The sequence below is a fragment of the Planococcus citri genome, chromosome 2 (assembly GCF_950023065.1).
Source record: "Planococcus citri chromosome 2, ihPlaCitr1.1, whole genome shotgun sequence".
Taxonomy (NCBI): Eukaryota; Metazoa; Arthropoda; class Insecta; order Hemiptera; family Pseudococcidae; genus Planococcus; species Planococcus citri.
Genome location: NC_088678.1, coordinates 13,522,905 through 13,540,999, shown reverse-complemented (window position 1 = coordinate 13,540,999; position 18,095 = coordinate 13,522,905). Strand labels below are relative to the sequence as shown.

General features: G+C 33.8%; 1 protein-coding gene and 1 long non-coding RNA gene across 4 annotated transcripts; one reads left to right on the top strand and one right to left on the bottom strand.

Moving 5' to 3' along the window:
* Nucleotides 1–10: 10 nt before the first annotated feature.
* LOC135834746 (uncharacterized) lies at nucleotides 11–11,056 on the bottom strand. 3 transcript variants are annotated; one of them, XR_010556744.1, is made up of 5 exons: nucleotides 10,788–11,056; nucleotides 9,797–10,330; nucleotides 9,647–9,723; nucleotides 4,640–5,322; nucleotides 11–198 (listed from the first exon to the last, which is right to left on the bottom strand). It is a non-coding gene; the product is annotated as an uncharacterized LOC135834746 (long non-coding RNA). The 3 variants fall into 3 exon arrangements; XR_010556745.1 differs by lacking the exon at nucleotides 10,788–11,056 and adding an exon at nucleotides 10,733–10,781; XR_010556743.1 differs by lacking the exon at nucleotides 10,788–11,056 and having other exon boundaries at nucleotides 9,797–10,073; nucleotides 10,198–10,260.
* Nucleotides 10,330–17,285, top strand: LOC135834745 (uncharacterized). The gene is made up of 3 exons (XM_065348718.1): nucleotides 10,330–10,548; nucleotides 15,959–16,477; nucleotides 16,563–17,285. Exons 1-3 carry the CDS (start codon nucleotides 10,357–10,359, stop codon nucleotides 17,196–17,198), a joined length of 1,347 nt encoding a protein of 448 aa, XP_065204790.1. The 5' UTR covers nucleotides 10,330–10,356; the 3' UTR covers nucleotides 17,199–17,285.
* Nucleotides 17,286–18,095: the final 810 nt, after the last annotated feature.

Below are 18,095 nucleotides of genomic sequence, written 5' to 3'. Positions count from 1 at the left end.
AGAATTGATATGTACTTAGATATTCGAATTTATTAACCAAAAGAAGTGAATAGGTAGTCTTGATAACTTGATGAGGTCATTCATCCAAATGGCTGCAAAAATATTTGTATAGTAGCAGCAATACACGCGATATCGTTCTTACAGTCTTTTGTTTGATTGCGGGTGTACAGAGCACGAGGATGACGAGAAGATATATCTCTGAAAGATGAAAAATTAAGGATCAGTGTACTGTGATAACAAAATGAAAAGAAAAATTCACCATAATTATCGCGATGAATTGGTAGGTTCAACTCATATCGCAAAAAGATAAAATAAATGAATGGAAAAAAAATTCGAGGATTGGCAAGTGTAGGCTTAATTTTGCGATAGGTAGATACTATTTTTCCAATCCAGAGTAATTTTTGTCTACTAGCCCAGAAATTCACATAATTCGTAAATCATCTAGCTGAAGACCAATCAATATTTTCAGCCCCATAGAGTAACCCGATTTGCGTCCTTGTCCCCCACTTGTAGTAGTTCAATGAATCAAAAAATGAGGGCGGAGTTCAAAAGCTTTTTCATTTGGAGTATTGTATAGTATATGAAATACATAAATTATATGATGTTTAACCTGGAATGTGATGCGCTGAAAAGCAAAATGCAAAAAATTAATGCCGAGATTGTAATAACGAATGTAACTTTCATCTCGCTAATTCGATAATAATCAGTATCAAATATAAAACGATAATTTTGTTATAAATAGGTAGGTAGGTATTTAAAAACACTTTCAATTCGTCCACTACGAAATCTATTTTTGATGTCTTTATTGATTCTAGGAAATTCATTTTTTCGATCATTTAGGTACGTACTACGTAGGTAGGTACGATTATATTACATACAAATTACGATAGTAAAATTTAAATAATAAAAAATTTTTAAGACATAGGTACGTGACCGGAATGAAGGGTGCAAATGGTATATTTATGCAGCCAAATTACAATAATGAATGCAACTTTATGGTTCATTTTTATTTCATGTTAGGTTTTGAAATATGTACTTGACATTTTTCAGTAAGTTCTCGTATTTTGAAAAAAAGTTCAAGAACGTGCACTCTGGGCTATACAAAAAAAATATTGTACAAAATTTAAGTTTCCGTCCACTTTCTGGAGAAATCCAAAATCGGCCTGGAGGCTCAAGAATGGCTTAAAATTGTGAAATTGGGATTCAGGGGATTGGTTTCAGACAAAATACAGTCATTTGAGCATTTAAAAATTCTCCAAAGAACAAAATATTTTGAACCGGACAAAAAGGAATCAATAGACGATCGCAAAATACATAATCAGCCAAAATTTAAGGTTCTAAAATGCATTTTTTGATTTATGTAAAATTTTTGAAGATTTTTTGGGACAAAAATGAGGAAATAACTATCAAAATTTTACCAAATTGACCCAGAAAGCTGGAATGTGATTTGTACCCTGCTTTCGACCTATTAAATTGATTGGTAATGGTTTCGAAGCACTTGATCAAATGGTTCGAAAATCCACTGGAGACTTCGAAGCTTCCAGTGGATTTTCAGATTTTCCAGTTTGGTAAAAAAAACGCTTGTAATCGGGTGAAAATGAAATTTGGCGCCTGTAAATTTAGATTTACCATCTCTGTGACACATTTGATCGATTTAGGAACATGTTTTCAAAATTTTTTCGTACCGGTTCAAATCCAAAATTTTCTCCAGTAAGTAATTACCTATTCATGAAAAAATCATTGTTCGAAAATCCATGGACAAAAAAAAATTGAAAGATTGGCATCCTGAATCTTTCATCTCCCAAGTCGATTGTTGATGATTTCAAATCATTCTGGAGCCTCCAGAGAATTTGCAGGTTTCCCCATTTTGAAATAAAAACGCTGCAAGTCACAAATTGAAAATGAAATTCTGCACCTATAAACTCGGATTTACCAGCTTTGTGATCCAGGTTTGTAAACGTCGCAAAATTTTGAAAACAAATACCAAAAATATCGAAAAAATGAGAGAAAAATTTTTGAAAATAACGAAACCTGCATGAAAAGGTATCAAAATTAAAATCTCGCGAAACTTATGTAAAATGTCATAAAAACTGTAAAATCGTTACAAAAGTAACAAAACAAATTATCAAAAACTTGACGAAATATGAAAAAATCAAACAAAGTTTTCAGAGTTGAAGAAAAAAAAATTGAAAAAAAAAACAAAAACAACAGTTTTTTTTGTTTACATCTATTGCATAGAACTATACTTAATAGGTAATATTGACGTTTTAAATTTAAAAAAAAAAAACACGTTCAAAATGAAAAAAAAAAATGTTTTCAAGCAATACAAATGTGTTGTTTAAAACTGTTTTGAAACGAAATTTAAATTTATTAAAATAATATTATAACCATTAAAAATTATTATGTCATAAAAATAGGTACCTAGCTAATAATTTGAGAAACAAAATGAAAAAAAAACTTAAAGAATCATGATTTTACCAATAGTTGACCTAGTTTTTCAAAAATTGCCCCGAATATGTGTAATTAATTGTACACAAATGTACCTACGTGAAAAACCGTCTTACAGGTTGTAATTCTCCATTTAGCCAACGTTGTTTTCAAAAAAAAATACTCAAAATATATAATCATGTACCTTTTTAAAAATCCGCCTAATGGATACTAATTCTCTATCCAGCCAACGTTGTTTTCAAAAAATACCCAAAATAAGTAATTCTGGTAGGTATTCTACATAGAAACCTCCTTAAGGATTATGATACTCTTTCCAGCTAACGTTATTTTTCAAAAACTAACCCGAGGGTCATTCATGTCAATTCGACCAAAAAAATGTGATTTTAAAAGTCATGTCTTTCGATTTCGCCCAATTTTTTTTTGCAATATCTGCCCTTCTAGTAAGTAAGCCAGCCTCCTCTGGGGGTGGGAGGGGGGCTTCCATTATTTTCACACTTGTCTCGAGGTATTCATCTTCAGCAACGCATTCCTCCAAAACTATGATACTTTGATCGAAACTGATTTCACAGTTCGAAAGGATATTGAATTCTAAACTTTTTAAGCATTTTGAAATTTTCAAAAGTTGAAAGTTGAACTTTCAAATTTAAAGTTCAAATTTCAAAATGGCGCTGTAAGTGGGAGCTACCATTTAAAATTCTGAAAAAATTTCCATAGACGTACCTTTTGATGCTTTTTCGAAATATCCAAGTTTCGAGATGGGATCTCTTAATGAAAGAGGAGCACCTCACCCCCAATTTTGGGCAAAACTTTTAAAAAAAAAACCTGGGGCGTGTGATATATCGAATTGTATGTTTTTGGTGACACTGAACACGAATATGACGTTAGATTTTCGATTGGGCCCCATCCACGGCCCCCAGCACCTCCCCAAATGGGGTAAAAGTTCAAAATTGTTTTTTTTCGTGCGACACATCAAATAGTATGTTTTTGGTGACGCTGAACACGAATATAACGTCAGATTTTTGGTTGGACCCCATCTACGGCCTCCAACAAATTTTTTGGACTTTTACCCATTGGGGGAGGTTCTGAGAGCCACGGATGGGGTCAATTTGAAAAACTAAGGCTATATTCGTCTTCAGCGATATCGAAAACATACTATTTCATGTGTCACACAATTGAAACCATTTTTCTTAGGTTACCTACCCCCCCCCCCCTTTGGAAAGGTGCTGAGGGCCATGGATGGGTCCAACTAAAAATCTGACGTTATATTCATGTTCAGCGTCACCAAAAACATACTATTTGATGTGTCGCACGAAAAAACCCCAAATTTGAACTTTTACCCCATTTGGAGAGGTGCTGGGGGCCGTGAATGGAGCCTAATCAAAAATCTAACGTCATATTCGTGTTCAGCGTTACCAAAAACATGCAATTCGATATATCACATGCCCCAGAGTTTTTTTTTGAAAGTTTTGCCCAAAATCGGGGGTGGGGGGCTCCACCTCCATTAAGAGATCTCATCTCGAAACTTGAATATTTCGAAAAAACATCAAAAGGTACATTTATGGAAATTTTTTCAGAATTTTAAATAGTAGCTCTCACTTACAGCGCTATTTTGAAATTTGAACCTTTAATTTGAAAGTTCAACTTTCAACTTTTGAAAATTTCAAAATGCTTAAAGAGTTTAGAATTCAATTCAAGATTTTCCGCACAAATAAATTTGCTTTACAGAAAAAGAAGACCGTTAAATGAAAAGAAAAAAATTCGACAGTAAAATGCACAGCTCTCTCAAAGGTAAAAGAACTTTAAAATGACATCTCCGTTTATTTTTTTAAACATCCTGTGTTTATTATCAATTTTCTGAATTGTTTTCAACTCATTAATCATACGAACGTGCACATTTTTCCCAATGCAACCACACCAGACTGATGGAACAACGAGAAGATGCAGAAGTCTTAAGCATTAATTAAAATAAATTCAAATTAACACCTCAATGGCTTGGCTATTGGATACTTGTAAGTAAATAATACGTCGTCGCAAAATGAATCGATAAAAACAAACAATACTCAATACATGATTCATAATTAAAAAACATGATTTTTTTTTTTGCAGACGTGATATTGATATCTACTCAAGTTATGGTACGTAGATTTATTCGCAAGTCTAATTGTAAGACGTATCAACCAACTTATTATACCTATCAATTTATGAAACGATAACGAACCATCCAACATCATACGCTTGATAAATTTTCATCAATTAGGTAAACGTTTCCGAAAAAATGATCGAACGCTATAATAGCATTTTACTCAATTAATTTTTTTAACCGATCGCATTAATATTTAGAATTACACCTTGCAACTTCATTACTGCTATCAGAGTCGTTCGAGTCGTTAACTTCGATAACTCGGATATTTCTTAATCAAATGCCATTCTCGGTATAGCATGAACAATTTACAGTACAACTTCATCATAGGTCGTACATACCTATTTATAAAAACAAAACAAAAATCATTTATACAGACTGAATAACGTTTTTTTTTTCACTTTTCATACATATTTAGTTAAAGTGGGTCAATATTTATCTTGTTATTCGTTTCATCAGGGTTATTGTTACACTTAGGTAGGTATAGACATTGGTAGGTATATATGATGTGAAACGTAACACAACACGAGCCATCATAATAATAATTCCACAGACGTGGGTTATGAAGATAAATTCCATTAAACGATAATTTACAACGAAATGTACAATGTTGATGAATTAATTTAAAAAGGAAACGGTGTTCGCTAACGTTTAAAAATTTGTAAACAGCTTGTACAATTTTGAGTAGGAGTAGAAACTGGAGTTATTCGGAGCAATTCTCAGTATTCTGTTGGCTAAATGAACAAAAATAGGAATAAATAAAGGAGATGAATATTTTAAAAAATTACAAAATAATTCGCAAATGTGAGTATTTGAAATCTTTCCCAACTCGAAGGATTTTCACGACTCCTTTTTTTTTCAAAAATGCGCTGCCAAAATGAAGGTACTACCTGCCCCATTCCGAAAAGTGCAATTTTGAAATTTTTACCCCGCACAACGAGGGAGTGGACCCTCAAAAAGGTGATTTTGGGGACATGGTCGTGACCAAAAAAACTCGACGGGGTTGTGTTGGGGGACCTCTCCCGATGCCAAATATGTAATTTTTTCCGTGAAACCCTGCACAACTGCATTCTATGGCACGTTGAATGCGATTTTTATGCATTTTTGGCCATTTTTGATGGTAAAATGGCTCTCATGTCCACGATATGGTTGGGGACCGAACGATTCTTCGGCGTTTGTTAGACGGGGCTATTTGAAGCCCAACTGCGCAAAAACGGCGAAAAAATACGATCACAACGCGATTTTATGAGCACTAATAGGCTTGTTACCACTCCCCCGCCCCCCAAATTAAATAATGCATTGTCTATTCAATAATATCGATGCGACCTATCAAAATGGTATAAAATTTCGCGCTGAACTCAAAAATCGCAATCATTTTTAATTCTGATCCCCCCGCGGTGGAGTTTTGCCCCCCCCCCAAAATGAATATAACGATGATATTAAACAAACTTTACATACTACACGTCGATACTGAGGATTTATATGAGTACGAAATCAGAATGAATCTCATATTCGTTGCTTGGGAATATTTTTGCTTCAAAATTTTTCATTTAATCTCCACCCCCTCCCTTCCCCTTTAAAGACTATGTTTGAACATGGATTTGAAAACTTGAACATGACCTATCAAAATGGTATGAAATTTCGCGTTGAGCTTGGAAATTGCAGTCATTTTTCATTTTGACCCCCTCGGTGCAGTTTTCTCCCTCTCCCTCCATAAAAGTGACTATGAAATTGAACACGTTGCACATTATGTGTCTGTATATGAGGATTCATGTAACAATACGACACTTGTAATACAAAAAAATATTCAAGGAAAAAAATACAAAAAAAATATGAAAATTAGAACAAACATGAAAGATGAAAAAATGAAATGAAAAAAAAACAGAAAAATAAGAAGAACGAGAAAAAATACAAAAAAAATTGAACAACAATGAATGATTCAAAGAATGCAAATGAAAAAAACGAGATGAAATAAAAAAAAATAATAACAGAAAAATAAGAAAGGGAAAAAATACAAACAGATAAGAAAATTGGAACAGAAATGAAAGATGAAAAAAAATATAAATGAAAAGAAATCAGATGAAATAAGAAATAAAGAAAAACAATAAAAAAAATACAAACAAGAAAAATGGAATAACAATGAAAGATACAAAAAATGTATGTAAATGAAAAAAAAAACAAGAAATGAATAAAAACAGAAAAATGAGAAAAACAAAAAAAAATGAAACAACAATAAAAGATACAAAAAATACTAAGGAAGTAAACAAGTTGAAATGAAAAAAAAAAAAAAAAAAGAAAAATAAGAACGAGAAAAAAATACACGGAAATAAGAAAGTTGGAAAGAAAATGAAAGATGAAAAACATATAAATGAAAGGAAATCAGATGAAATATGAAAAAAAAGAAAAACGAGAAAAAAATACAAACAAGAAAAATGGAACAACAATGAATGATACAAAAAATGTAAAGGAAAAAAATGAGATTGAGAAAAAAGTACAAAGAAATAAGTAACAAAATCGGAACAAAAGTGAAAAAAGTATAAATGAAAGGAAATCAGATATAAGTAATAACAAAAAAAAGAAAAACGAGAAAAAAATACAAACAAGAGAAATGGAACAACAATGAAAGATACAAAACGCACCTCGGGAGTTATAAGGTCACATCTCAAAAAAGTGAAATTTTACAGGAGGGTGATTTTCTTTTTTTTTTTAACTTGATTCATTATTTTTATCAACTTATAATTAATTGTGAGGAATCAATAGCACCTCATTTTAAAGATCTGGTATCCTACCTTGATTTAGCATAAGAACACTTTGAAAAATAAAATCTTAAAGAGGAAATATTTCAATGTTTGGAAAACATTTTGAGTTAGAACCTTTCATTAAAGTTGATGTGGAGGCGAAAGGAAGCGTCCAAAAAAATTTTATAATAACAAAGTTGTAGAGAATTAAATTTCCAATCGACATAATGTCGTTAGTTTTTTTCTAAAGTGCTTAGTTTTTGAGTTTTTCTCAAAAAACTAAAATTTCATGATATGTGCAAATTCATTTTTCTGAAAAGTGATCAATTTAAAAAATTTTTTCCATTTGGTACAAACCAATAAAAAATGCACTCCTTGTGACTATTTCTAACTGACAAACATTTAAAACAATCAAAACTATTTGTTAACACTTTGCATGTACGAAATTTGCTCAAAAAAGGTGGAGTTTTTTGAGATGTGCCCTTATTTGTAACTCCAAACAACTTGCAATGTTGTTGAGATTTTGAGTTAGGCCATTTGCGTTTTTTACAAGATCTAGATAATGTACCCAACTCAAAGTGTAATTTTTGGTTGAGGGGGGTCATACAAACCCCCAAAATGCAAAAACATCAAAATCAATTTTTTTTGAGATGTGACCTTATTACTCCCGAGGTGCGAAAAAGTGTAAATAAAAAAAATGAGATGAAATGAAAAAAAATCAAAAAATAAGAATGAGAAAAAAATACAAAGAATGAAAATGAATAACACAAATATTTCGGTCAAATTCATTTTTCACAACTAACACGTAGATGTTGAGCACAATAGTTGTGATGTAATCAGCTGATTAATGGTGCACTGGAGTCTTGCTAGGCATTTATTTGTGTTTTAAAAAACAACAGAAATACGAGAAAACGCTATCCCGAGCTCCACCGTACCCAAACTTCATTCCAGTAATGAGAAGAACAGTCAATTGAATGTGGGGAGCGAGAGGAGGGGATGAAAATGAAAATTGATTCCAATTTTCGAGCTCAGCGCGAAATTTCATGTCATTTTGATGGGTCGCGTCCAAGTTTTCAAATCCGTGTTCCGACTTTATGGAGGGAGGGGGGGGGGGAACTGCACCGAGGGGTCAAAATGAAAAATGACTGCAATTTCCAAGCTCAGCGCGAAATTTTATACCATTTTGATAGGTCATGTTCAAGTTTTCAAATCCATGTTCAAACATGGTCTTTAAGGGGGAAGGTAGGGGGTGGTGGAGATTAAATGAAAAATTTTGAAGCAAAAATATTCCCAAGCAACGAATATGAGATTCATTCTGATTGCGTACTCATAAATCCTCAGTATCGACGTGTAATGTGCAAAGTTTGTTTGATATCATCGTTATATTCAGTTTGGGGGGGCAAAACTCCACCGCGGGGGGCCAGAATTGAAAATGATTGCGATTTTTGCGTTCGGCGCGAAATTTTATACCATTTCGATGGGTCGCATCGATATTATCGAATAGACAATGCATTATTTAATTTGGGGGGCGGGGGAGTGGTAACAAGCCTATTAGTGCTCATAAAATCGCGTTGTGATCGTATTTTTTCGCCGTTTTTGCGCAGTTGGGCTTCAAATAGCCCCGTCTAACAAACGTCCAAGAATCGTTCGGTCCCCAGCCATATCGTGGTCATGAGAGCCATTTTACCATAAAAAATGGCCAAAAATGCATAAAAATCGCATTCAACGTGCCATAGAATGCAGTTGTGCAGAGTTTAACGGAAAAAAATTACATATTTGGCATCGGGAGAAGTCCCCCAACACAATCCCGTCGAGTTTTTTCGGTTCCGACCATGTCCCCAAAATCACCTTTTTGAGGGTCCACCCCCTCGTTGTGCGGGGTAAAAATTTCAAAATTGCACTTTTCTGAATGGGGCAGGTAGTACCTTCATTTTGGCAGCGCATTTTTTTGGTTCCCGAAAAAAAATACAAAATCAACTTCTAGAGCACTTTTTTGTGTATGGATTAACTATAGTCTAACTCTTTTTTTTCAAATATTCGAAACATTGATAAAAATTTTCCACTCCCTCCACTTCTCACAACTACATACAAAATAAAACCTGCCCGAGCAAAAATAATACCTTTTCACGTTGACATTTCAAAAATTAATCATACGTTTATATTTTTTTTGAATTCTTCCTGTTTCCAGCTTACTCTACCATCGCTATGGAATCTGCCCATAGATTTCGCTCTCGATTAGACACCCTCGCGAATATCTTTTCACACATCTATCCATCAAAAATTACCTCATTAACACTAAACAATGAAACAAAATCCTTACAAGAATTGATAATACCTCGTACACTCGTATTATGAACTTAATTATCACTCGAAACATGCAACCGATTACCTTGTGACCTGTAAAACAACAAACATCATTAGGTCATTGGCAATATACAAATACGAATCGTATCTATTGTCGCATACTTACTTTCAACGTGCATCGAATATTTCGAGTGCAAATTCCACAATCCGCACAACAACAGATAGATTCATCACGTTCGTTTGTACATTTAGTACTTACGATGTTCATAATTGAAACAAATACTTAATTCGTCAGCTTCCCTTCAGCTCTTCTACACCTACCCATTAAAAATACCTACGTCATCGTGCATCGAACAAACGACCTCCACATATGGAATTACCGGGATGATTAGGTGTTCCAAAAAAAAATTAAGAATTTAATCCAACCAGTCGAGTAGATACATCTGCGACAAAAAAAAAAAAAAATTAATTAGACGTACGATGAAGATGATTAAAATTGGATACCTATACGATTGTGATACTTTTCACTTGTTCGACATTTAATTAACTTCCAGACGGATTAATTACCGATGGTATTATTTTGGGAACTCGATGTCTGTCGACTGTCTGATGCTTATGTGTGCTTTTTTCCGCAATAATATGATGAGAAATGCGGAATGAGAAGCATCGTCGCGGCGTTCGTGCTTTATCAATTATCTACCTGTATTCGAGAAACATTGTACTAAAATGGAGTGTAATAAAAACATGTACCGGTACGTTGAAAAAACTATCGATATAAAATGGAAATTATTTCGTAGTATTTTGTATTCTTTCGGTTTCGAAAGAAAAATTAAAATGGATTTCATGGTTTTCGCCGTGTTCGCGTTATTGACCAATTATTGTTTTATCGATGGATGTAGATCGAAAGAAACCTCGCTGGTAAGTAAAGTTTAATTACGTTGTAGTTTAAATTTGACCATTTTGTAATTTTCGATCAACTCGACACCAAAAAGTAACGTAATTTTTTTTAACGAGTTATTGAAAAATAAATAATCAAACGTCAAGCAATATAGATATTTATTCGCAATGGAAGTATTTCCGCTCATTAAAAACTGATAGGTACCTATTTGTTTCATGAATAATGTTATCAAATCGAAACACCTTCAAATTGAACCTACTTTTAAATATCTACAAGAAAAGTAAAATTATTCAACACGAAAACGATTGTTCTAGAAAATTAATAAAAACAATCCTTATCAAGTTATCAGCATAGGAAAAATATTACCACTAATTTACGTGAAAAGTCCACATTGCCTTGAATCGATAAGACAAACATTATTTCTTATGATCACGATGAAAAAAAAAAAACGTTACACAATTTTTTTTATTATTTTTATCACCGATACCTGAGATCAAATTTTATTTGTAATAAAAAAGAATGAGTAATTGTAGTTCGACCAGAACTTTGGCTTTGGAGCGTACCTATGACTATCCTATAAAATAAACAAAATTATAATTAAATTTAATGTGTGACTCATAATTGCACAAAAAGTATAGGTATTAAGTAACCACGTTGATAAATTATACTTACCTACTTTTGATTGATTTGCTCATAATAGAAAATAAGAATAAAAAAATAGATTGAAAAAAGTAAAAGTGGTGAAATTTATACATTAAAAAAAAAAAAAAAAAAACACCAACCAAACAGTTGAATTTTCACAATAAAGTTCAACTTGGAACTTTTCAATTTTGAACACTGATTTCTAGCCTTCAATCCAAATTCTTTTTGAAATCTCAAAAAATAGATTCACTCTAAGCAGGGCTTGTGTTCAATTTTTTCTCGAAAAAAAAAGTATTCAACATTTCATTAAAAATGTAAAAAAAAAGACTTTTTCGCAATCACTGGCAAAAATTATATTTTTTTCATATTTTAGTGAGAAAATTGACACTATCTAGTTTGCAACTTTTTGGAAATAAAGCAAGACTTTTTGACAATTTTTCGAAAAAAAGTGAAATTTTTACTATGTTTAGGAGAAATTTTTGGCATTTTTAGACAAAAAAGTAAGTTTTTTTTTAGTACGTAATTTCGTGCAGAGCAACAATCTTGGTGAATTTTCGGCAAAAAGGGGTGCTTTTTTGTAATTTTTGTCGAAAAAGTGAGACTCTATTGCTACTTTTTGGTAAGAAAATAAAATTTCTATTGTCTCTTATTGGGAAAAAAATGACAAAAAGCAGCATCTGATATTTTTGGCACAGAGGCGACAAATTTCAACAATTATTTCCAGAATGTGAAACTGACAAAGTGACAATCTGTAACCATGTTAGTCGGGGAGCCGCTTAAGGATCTATTGCACCCCCCCCCCCGGTCGATCCTCTGGGACAACTTTTTTCTTAAAGGGGGAGTCCTAAGGAACATTTCTAGCCCTTGTACTCAAAAAAAAAATGGCCTTACTTACAAAATGGCGCCCATTTTGAATGACAGGTCAGCCGAAATCACACATTTTGCGTTCCAACATAGGACTAGCATGAAATTTTTTAAACCGTACAAAGGTAGATCGAAAGGGCAGGTAAAAATTCATCAACTGTCAAAATTTCAAGTGCTAAAATGCGTTTTTCGATTTTTGGTGAATTTTCAAAAATCAAATTTTGGCCAAAATGTGAGAAAAAAATCAAAATTTTAACAAATTTACATAGAAAACAGAAATTTGGGATATACCCAACTTTTCACCTGCCAAATCGATTGGAAACTGTTTCAAACCGTTTTAAGCAGTTCTGGAGCCTCCAGCAGATTTTTGAAACTCGAAATTCCCACAAAATTTTATCAAAAATGGAGTTGGAAAGCAGAAATTAATTCTGCAAACCAATTTAAATACGCTGTGAAGTCGACTGCAGGTAAATTTCAACTCGTTTTGGAGCCTCCAGCGATTTTTTGAAAATTTCTGGAGCCTCCAGTGGATTTTTTAAACTCGAAATTCCCACAAAATTTCATCAAATGGGGTTAGCAAGCTGAAATTTACTCTGCAAACAAATCTTAACACCCTATGAAGACGACTTCAGGTGGGTTCAAGTAATTTTGGAACCTCCAATGACTTTTTGTAAGGTTTCGTGGCGTTTTTAAAAAAATTGAAATTTCCAAAAAGTAGCTGGAAGCTTCAAAACCACTTGAAACCACCATGCAGTCGACTTCATACAAGTATTGAATTGAAATTAGTTTGCAGAGTAAATTTCTGGCTTGCTAACCCCATTTGATAAAATTTTGGGGAAATTTCAAGTTTCAAAAATCCACTGGAGGCTACAAAACTAGTTGAAATTTACCTGCAGTCGACTTCACCGCGTATTGAAATTGGTTTCCAGAATTAATTTCTGCTTTCCAACTCCATTTTATGAAATTTTGGGGAAATTTCAAGTTTCAAAAATCTACTGGAGGCTCCAGTAATTTTCAAAAAATCGCTGGAGGCTCCAAAACGACTTGAAATTTACCTGTAGTCGATTTCATAGCGTAAGTATTGAAATTAGTTCGCAGAATTTATTTCGGCTTTTCAACTCCATTTGATGAAATTTTGTGGGAATTTTAAGTTTCAAAAATCCACTGGAGGCTCCAAAACTAGTTGAAATTTACCTGCAGTCGACTTCAGAGCGTTTTGAAATTGGTTTGCAGAACTCATTTCTGCTTTCCAAATCCATTTGATGAAATTTTGTGGGAATTTCGAGTTTCAAAAATCTACTGGAGGCTCCAGTAATTTTCAAAAAATCGCTGGAGGCTCCAAAACGACTTGAAATTTACCTGTAATCGATTTCATAGCGTAAGTATTGAAATTAGTTCGCAGAATTTATTTCGGCTTTTCAACTCCATTTGATGAAATTTTGTGGGAATTTTAAGTTTCAAAAATCCACTGGAGGCTCCAAAACTAGTTGAAATTTACCTGCAGTCGACTTCAGAGCGTTTTGAAATTGGTTTGCAGAATTCATTTCTGCTTTCCAAATCCATTTGATGAAATTTTGTGGGAATTTCGAGTTTCAAAAATCTACTGGAGGCTCCAGTAATTTTCAAAAAAGCTCTGTAGGCTCCAAAACGAGTTGAAATTTACCTGCAGTCGACTTCACATCGTATTGAAATTGGTTTCCAGAGTTAATTTCTAGAAACCAATGTGCGTTTTTCGATTTTTGGTGAATTTTTGAAAACCAAATTTTTAGGCCAAAAATGAGAGGAAAAATCAAGATTTTACCAAATTGACCAATAAAGCTGAAAATTGGAATATACCCTATTTTCGGCATGCCAAATCGATTGGAAACTGTTTCAACCCGTTTTGAGCAGTTCTGGAGCCTCCAGCAGATTTTTGAAATTCTAAATTCCCACAAAATTTAATTAAACGGAGATGGAAAGCCGAAATTCACTCTGCAAACTAATTTCAATACGCTACGAAGTCAATTTCAGGTGGATTTCAAGTCGTTTTGGAGCCTCCAGCGACTTTTTGAAATTTACTGGAGCCTCCAGGAGATTTTTGAAACTTGAAATTTCTCCTAAATCTAAGCAAACGGAGATGGAAAGCCGAAATTTACTTCGCAAACTAATTTCAATGCGCTACGAAGTACTACAGATAAATTTCAAGTCGTTTTGGCGCCTCCAGCGATTTTTTGAAAATTACTGGAGCCTCCAGCAGATTTTTTAAACTATAAATTTTAACAAAATTTCCTCAAATGGAGATGGAAAGCTGAAATTTACTCTACACTTCAATTTTAACACCCTCTGAAGACGACTTAAAGTGAGTTCAAGTAATTTTGGAGCCTCCAGCGACTTTTTGAAAATGACTGGAGTCTCTAGTAGATTTTTGAAACTTGAAATTCTCGCAACATTTTACCAAATGGAGTTGACAAGCTGAAATTTACTCCGCAAACTAATTTCAATGCAATATGGAGTTGACTACATTACGGTTTCAAAAATGCTTTTGAAGCTTTCAGCTACTTTTTGGAAATTTCAATTTTCCAAAAAACGCCACACGACCTTCCAAAAAGTTGCTGGAGGCTCTAAAACGACTTGAAATCGATCAGCAGTGAACTTTGTAGCGTATTGAAATTAGTTTGCAGAATAAATTTCAACTTTTCATCTCCATTTGATGAAATTTTGTGGGAATTTCGAGTTCTAAAAATCTACTGGAGGCTCCAGAACTGCTCAAAACGGTTTGAAACAGTTTCCAATCGATTTTGCATTTCGAAAATAAGGTATATCTCAAATTTCAGCTTTCTTGGTCAATCTGGTAAAATTTTGATTTTTTCCCTCCATTTTTGGCCTGAATTTGATTTTCATAAATTCATCAAAAAAGGCACTTTAGCACTTGAAATTTTGACAGGTGATAAATTTTTTCCTGATCTTTCGATCTACCTTTGAATGGTTTGAAAAATTTTATGCAGGTCCTATGTTGGAACGCAAAATCTGCGATTTCGGCTGACCTGTCAATCAATATGGCCGCCATTTTGGGCTAGAAATGTTCCTTAGAACTCTCCCTTTAAGAAAAAAGTTGTCCCAGAGGATCTCACGGGGTGGGGGTGCAATAGATCCTTAAGCGGGCTCCCCGACTAAGTTGGAAAAGTATAAAAACCTGAATACTTTCGTCTATTATTCACTTGTTAATATTTTTACATTTTTTCCTCTTTTTCTTTAAAAATAAATCAAATTTCCAAAAAAATGTAACTTTCGAAAATTTCAAAAAAAAAGGTATCTTTAGACTTCGGTCATCAAAATTTTTTAAAAGTACCCAAACGTTACTTTCAATTACTACAGTCACTTATGTAATTGCTTGAAAAGTAACGCAGTACGACAGTATGAGCCCTGCTCCAAGTTCATCCAGTTTCGAAATATGAGCCCAGGCTCTTCTTCCTCCCACGAAAGTTCAAGACGGAAATAATGGGGTTGATATTTTGCAAGACTATCGATGGGAACCTAAATCAAATTTCAAGAGTAAAAGCCAAACTTTATTTTTTCATTTTTTTTTATTTTCAAAGGTGAATTTTTTATGGAAAAAAATCAAAATTTGATCAAATCAAGTTCGAAATCAGAAATTTATCAACCTATTTGAATGATCAAAAATTGACTAAACATAAATTAAATTCTTTCCATCGACTCCACCGTAATTCGTTGAAATTTTGATTTTTTTTTATAAAAAATGGGTCAAGGTTTGAAATTAAAAAATTATTGTAAAAAATTAGAAAATGAATTTTGCATTTTGATGAAAATTTTGTTTGTTTGTCTGTCTTCCAACAGTCAGGATTCCAGGATATCATTTTCCTATAGTTGAAGGCTAATTGTTCAATTTTCACGAAAATCACAAATGTTTTTTCTTAATTTTTTTAGAAAATTAACATCGAAGGACACTTGAAAAAATCTAAATCCGTCGAACCACATAGCTCGTTCGAAAGTAATTCAGAAACTGTACACGCTGCAGCGCAACAAGTCCCAGTACTATATCCATATCCGTACCCCGTACCTGGAGTCTATTACCCCACAGCAAACACCGGAAACATCGAGTTCGAAAGAGTACCGGAAATTTTCCAGTCTCAAAATACTCAATTCATAGAGACAATCTCTCCGCCACAATCAGCACCGGCTGTGATTCCAGTTCCTATACCTGTTGGAGGTGTTCACACCGAACCTTATAGTCCATATCAGCCAACGAATGTGTCTCCAACTCAAGAACAAAATGTCCAACCTGTTTTGGTAAATCCGATCGCTACTCCTGAACCAGATAGAAGACAAGACTTTGGTACAACTACAGTATCAATAGGTGGTTCCGCAGGTGCTCATAGTTTCAGTGACTCTCAATATTATCAGCCTGGTTTTGGAAGACCACCACAGCCTCAGCAGCCATCCCCGGTAAAGTAAAATTTCACTCATTATTACATCATCTCATCCCTGTAGGATTTTCTTGTGTTTCTAAAATTGTTCTTTTTTCACACAGCAATATAACGCGTGTCAAAACAAACAATGCAGACCCGGCTCCAAATGTGTACTAAGACGTAACCCAAATTGTCCCAGATGCTCGTTGATCCCAGTCTGCGTCGACCCTTGCGAAACAGTCCGTTGTGCTTCAGGGTATATTTGCAAAGCTGAAGTAGGTCACTGTGGTACACCTTACTGCGAGCCAAGAGCCATTTGCAAAGATCCTTGCCAAGGACTATCTTGTCCCGGAAACGATAACTGTACATTGATCTCATTACCGTGTACAACGTCCTGTGATCCGGTCCCGATCTGTGGACGGGATCCTTGTGAAACGACAACGTGTCCTTTAGGTCAAGGATGCTATTTACAAGAACATTTCTGCTCCAGACCGCCTTGTAGGGTGGAAGCGGTATGCAGAGATCCTTGTAAAGGAATCGTATGCGGTCCGAATGAATTCTGTTATACCGAAGACGTAACCTGTATTAAAGCTCCTTGCAATCCGATTCCTTATTGTAAAAATCCTTGCGAATCGTTATCGTGTCCTGTAGGGCAACATTGCGAATTGGAACAAGCGTTTTGTATACGGACACCTTGCAATCCTATTGCTACGTGTAAGAGGCAAGTACGTAAAATATTTGCTCGTGACTATGATTAATTAAATAGGTAGGTACTTATTGTAATTTTTTATACTTTTTTTTGTCAACTAATTAAATAAATAAATGTAAGTATACTTAATCGATCACGACACCTGTTTCATTTCAATACAAATATCAAAAATAGCCACGAGTAATCTTAAAAGAAAGGACAAAGGAGCTTAATTCACTATTCACACTTCATTGGCCAGTGAAACTTTATCAAACAGACGAATGACAGTTTCTCCGAAAGCTCTACGGTGTAGAAAAAGTTACTTTAATAGAGCCACGTCATTGGTTCAATAGCTGAGATGATACTTTGTTAAAGAATAGGGGAAACTGGGCACATGCGCTTTCAAAATGTTACACAGTTGATATTTTCCATTTCAACATTTTGTACCGATTCGCTACACGCCCTATTGCGTTAAATGTGTTGCGTGTTATGTGTTTGAAGGCGTCATCGAGTAAGTACGTTTTCATGATTATTATTCGTACTTCAATACGTTCGTCTGACAGTAGCATGGTGCACATAATATCTGAAATCTGATCATTGAAAGAGCACTTACCTCAAAAAAGAAAAATTAAATAAACATTAATTAAAATACCTACTTATTTAAAAAAAAAAAAAAAAAAAAAAAACGAAAATAACAAATTTTGATTTTTTATGCCTAAAATCTCCCAGTTTTAGAGTGAAACATCAGCTATAGTAGATGGGTTGAAAAAATACGACACCCCCTCCTCCCTTCATCACAAATAAAAAAATAAACCCCTTCCATGATTTCATCCTGGATACGACACTGATTCTATTTCTCGTTTTTAAGTACAGATTTTTGAATTCCTGGCCATGTTTCTTTCAACTCACAAATTTTCATTTCACCATTCCTACGTAGGTACTACAAATACATCAAAATTCTCAGTGA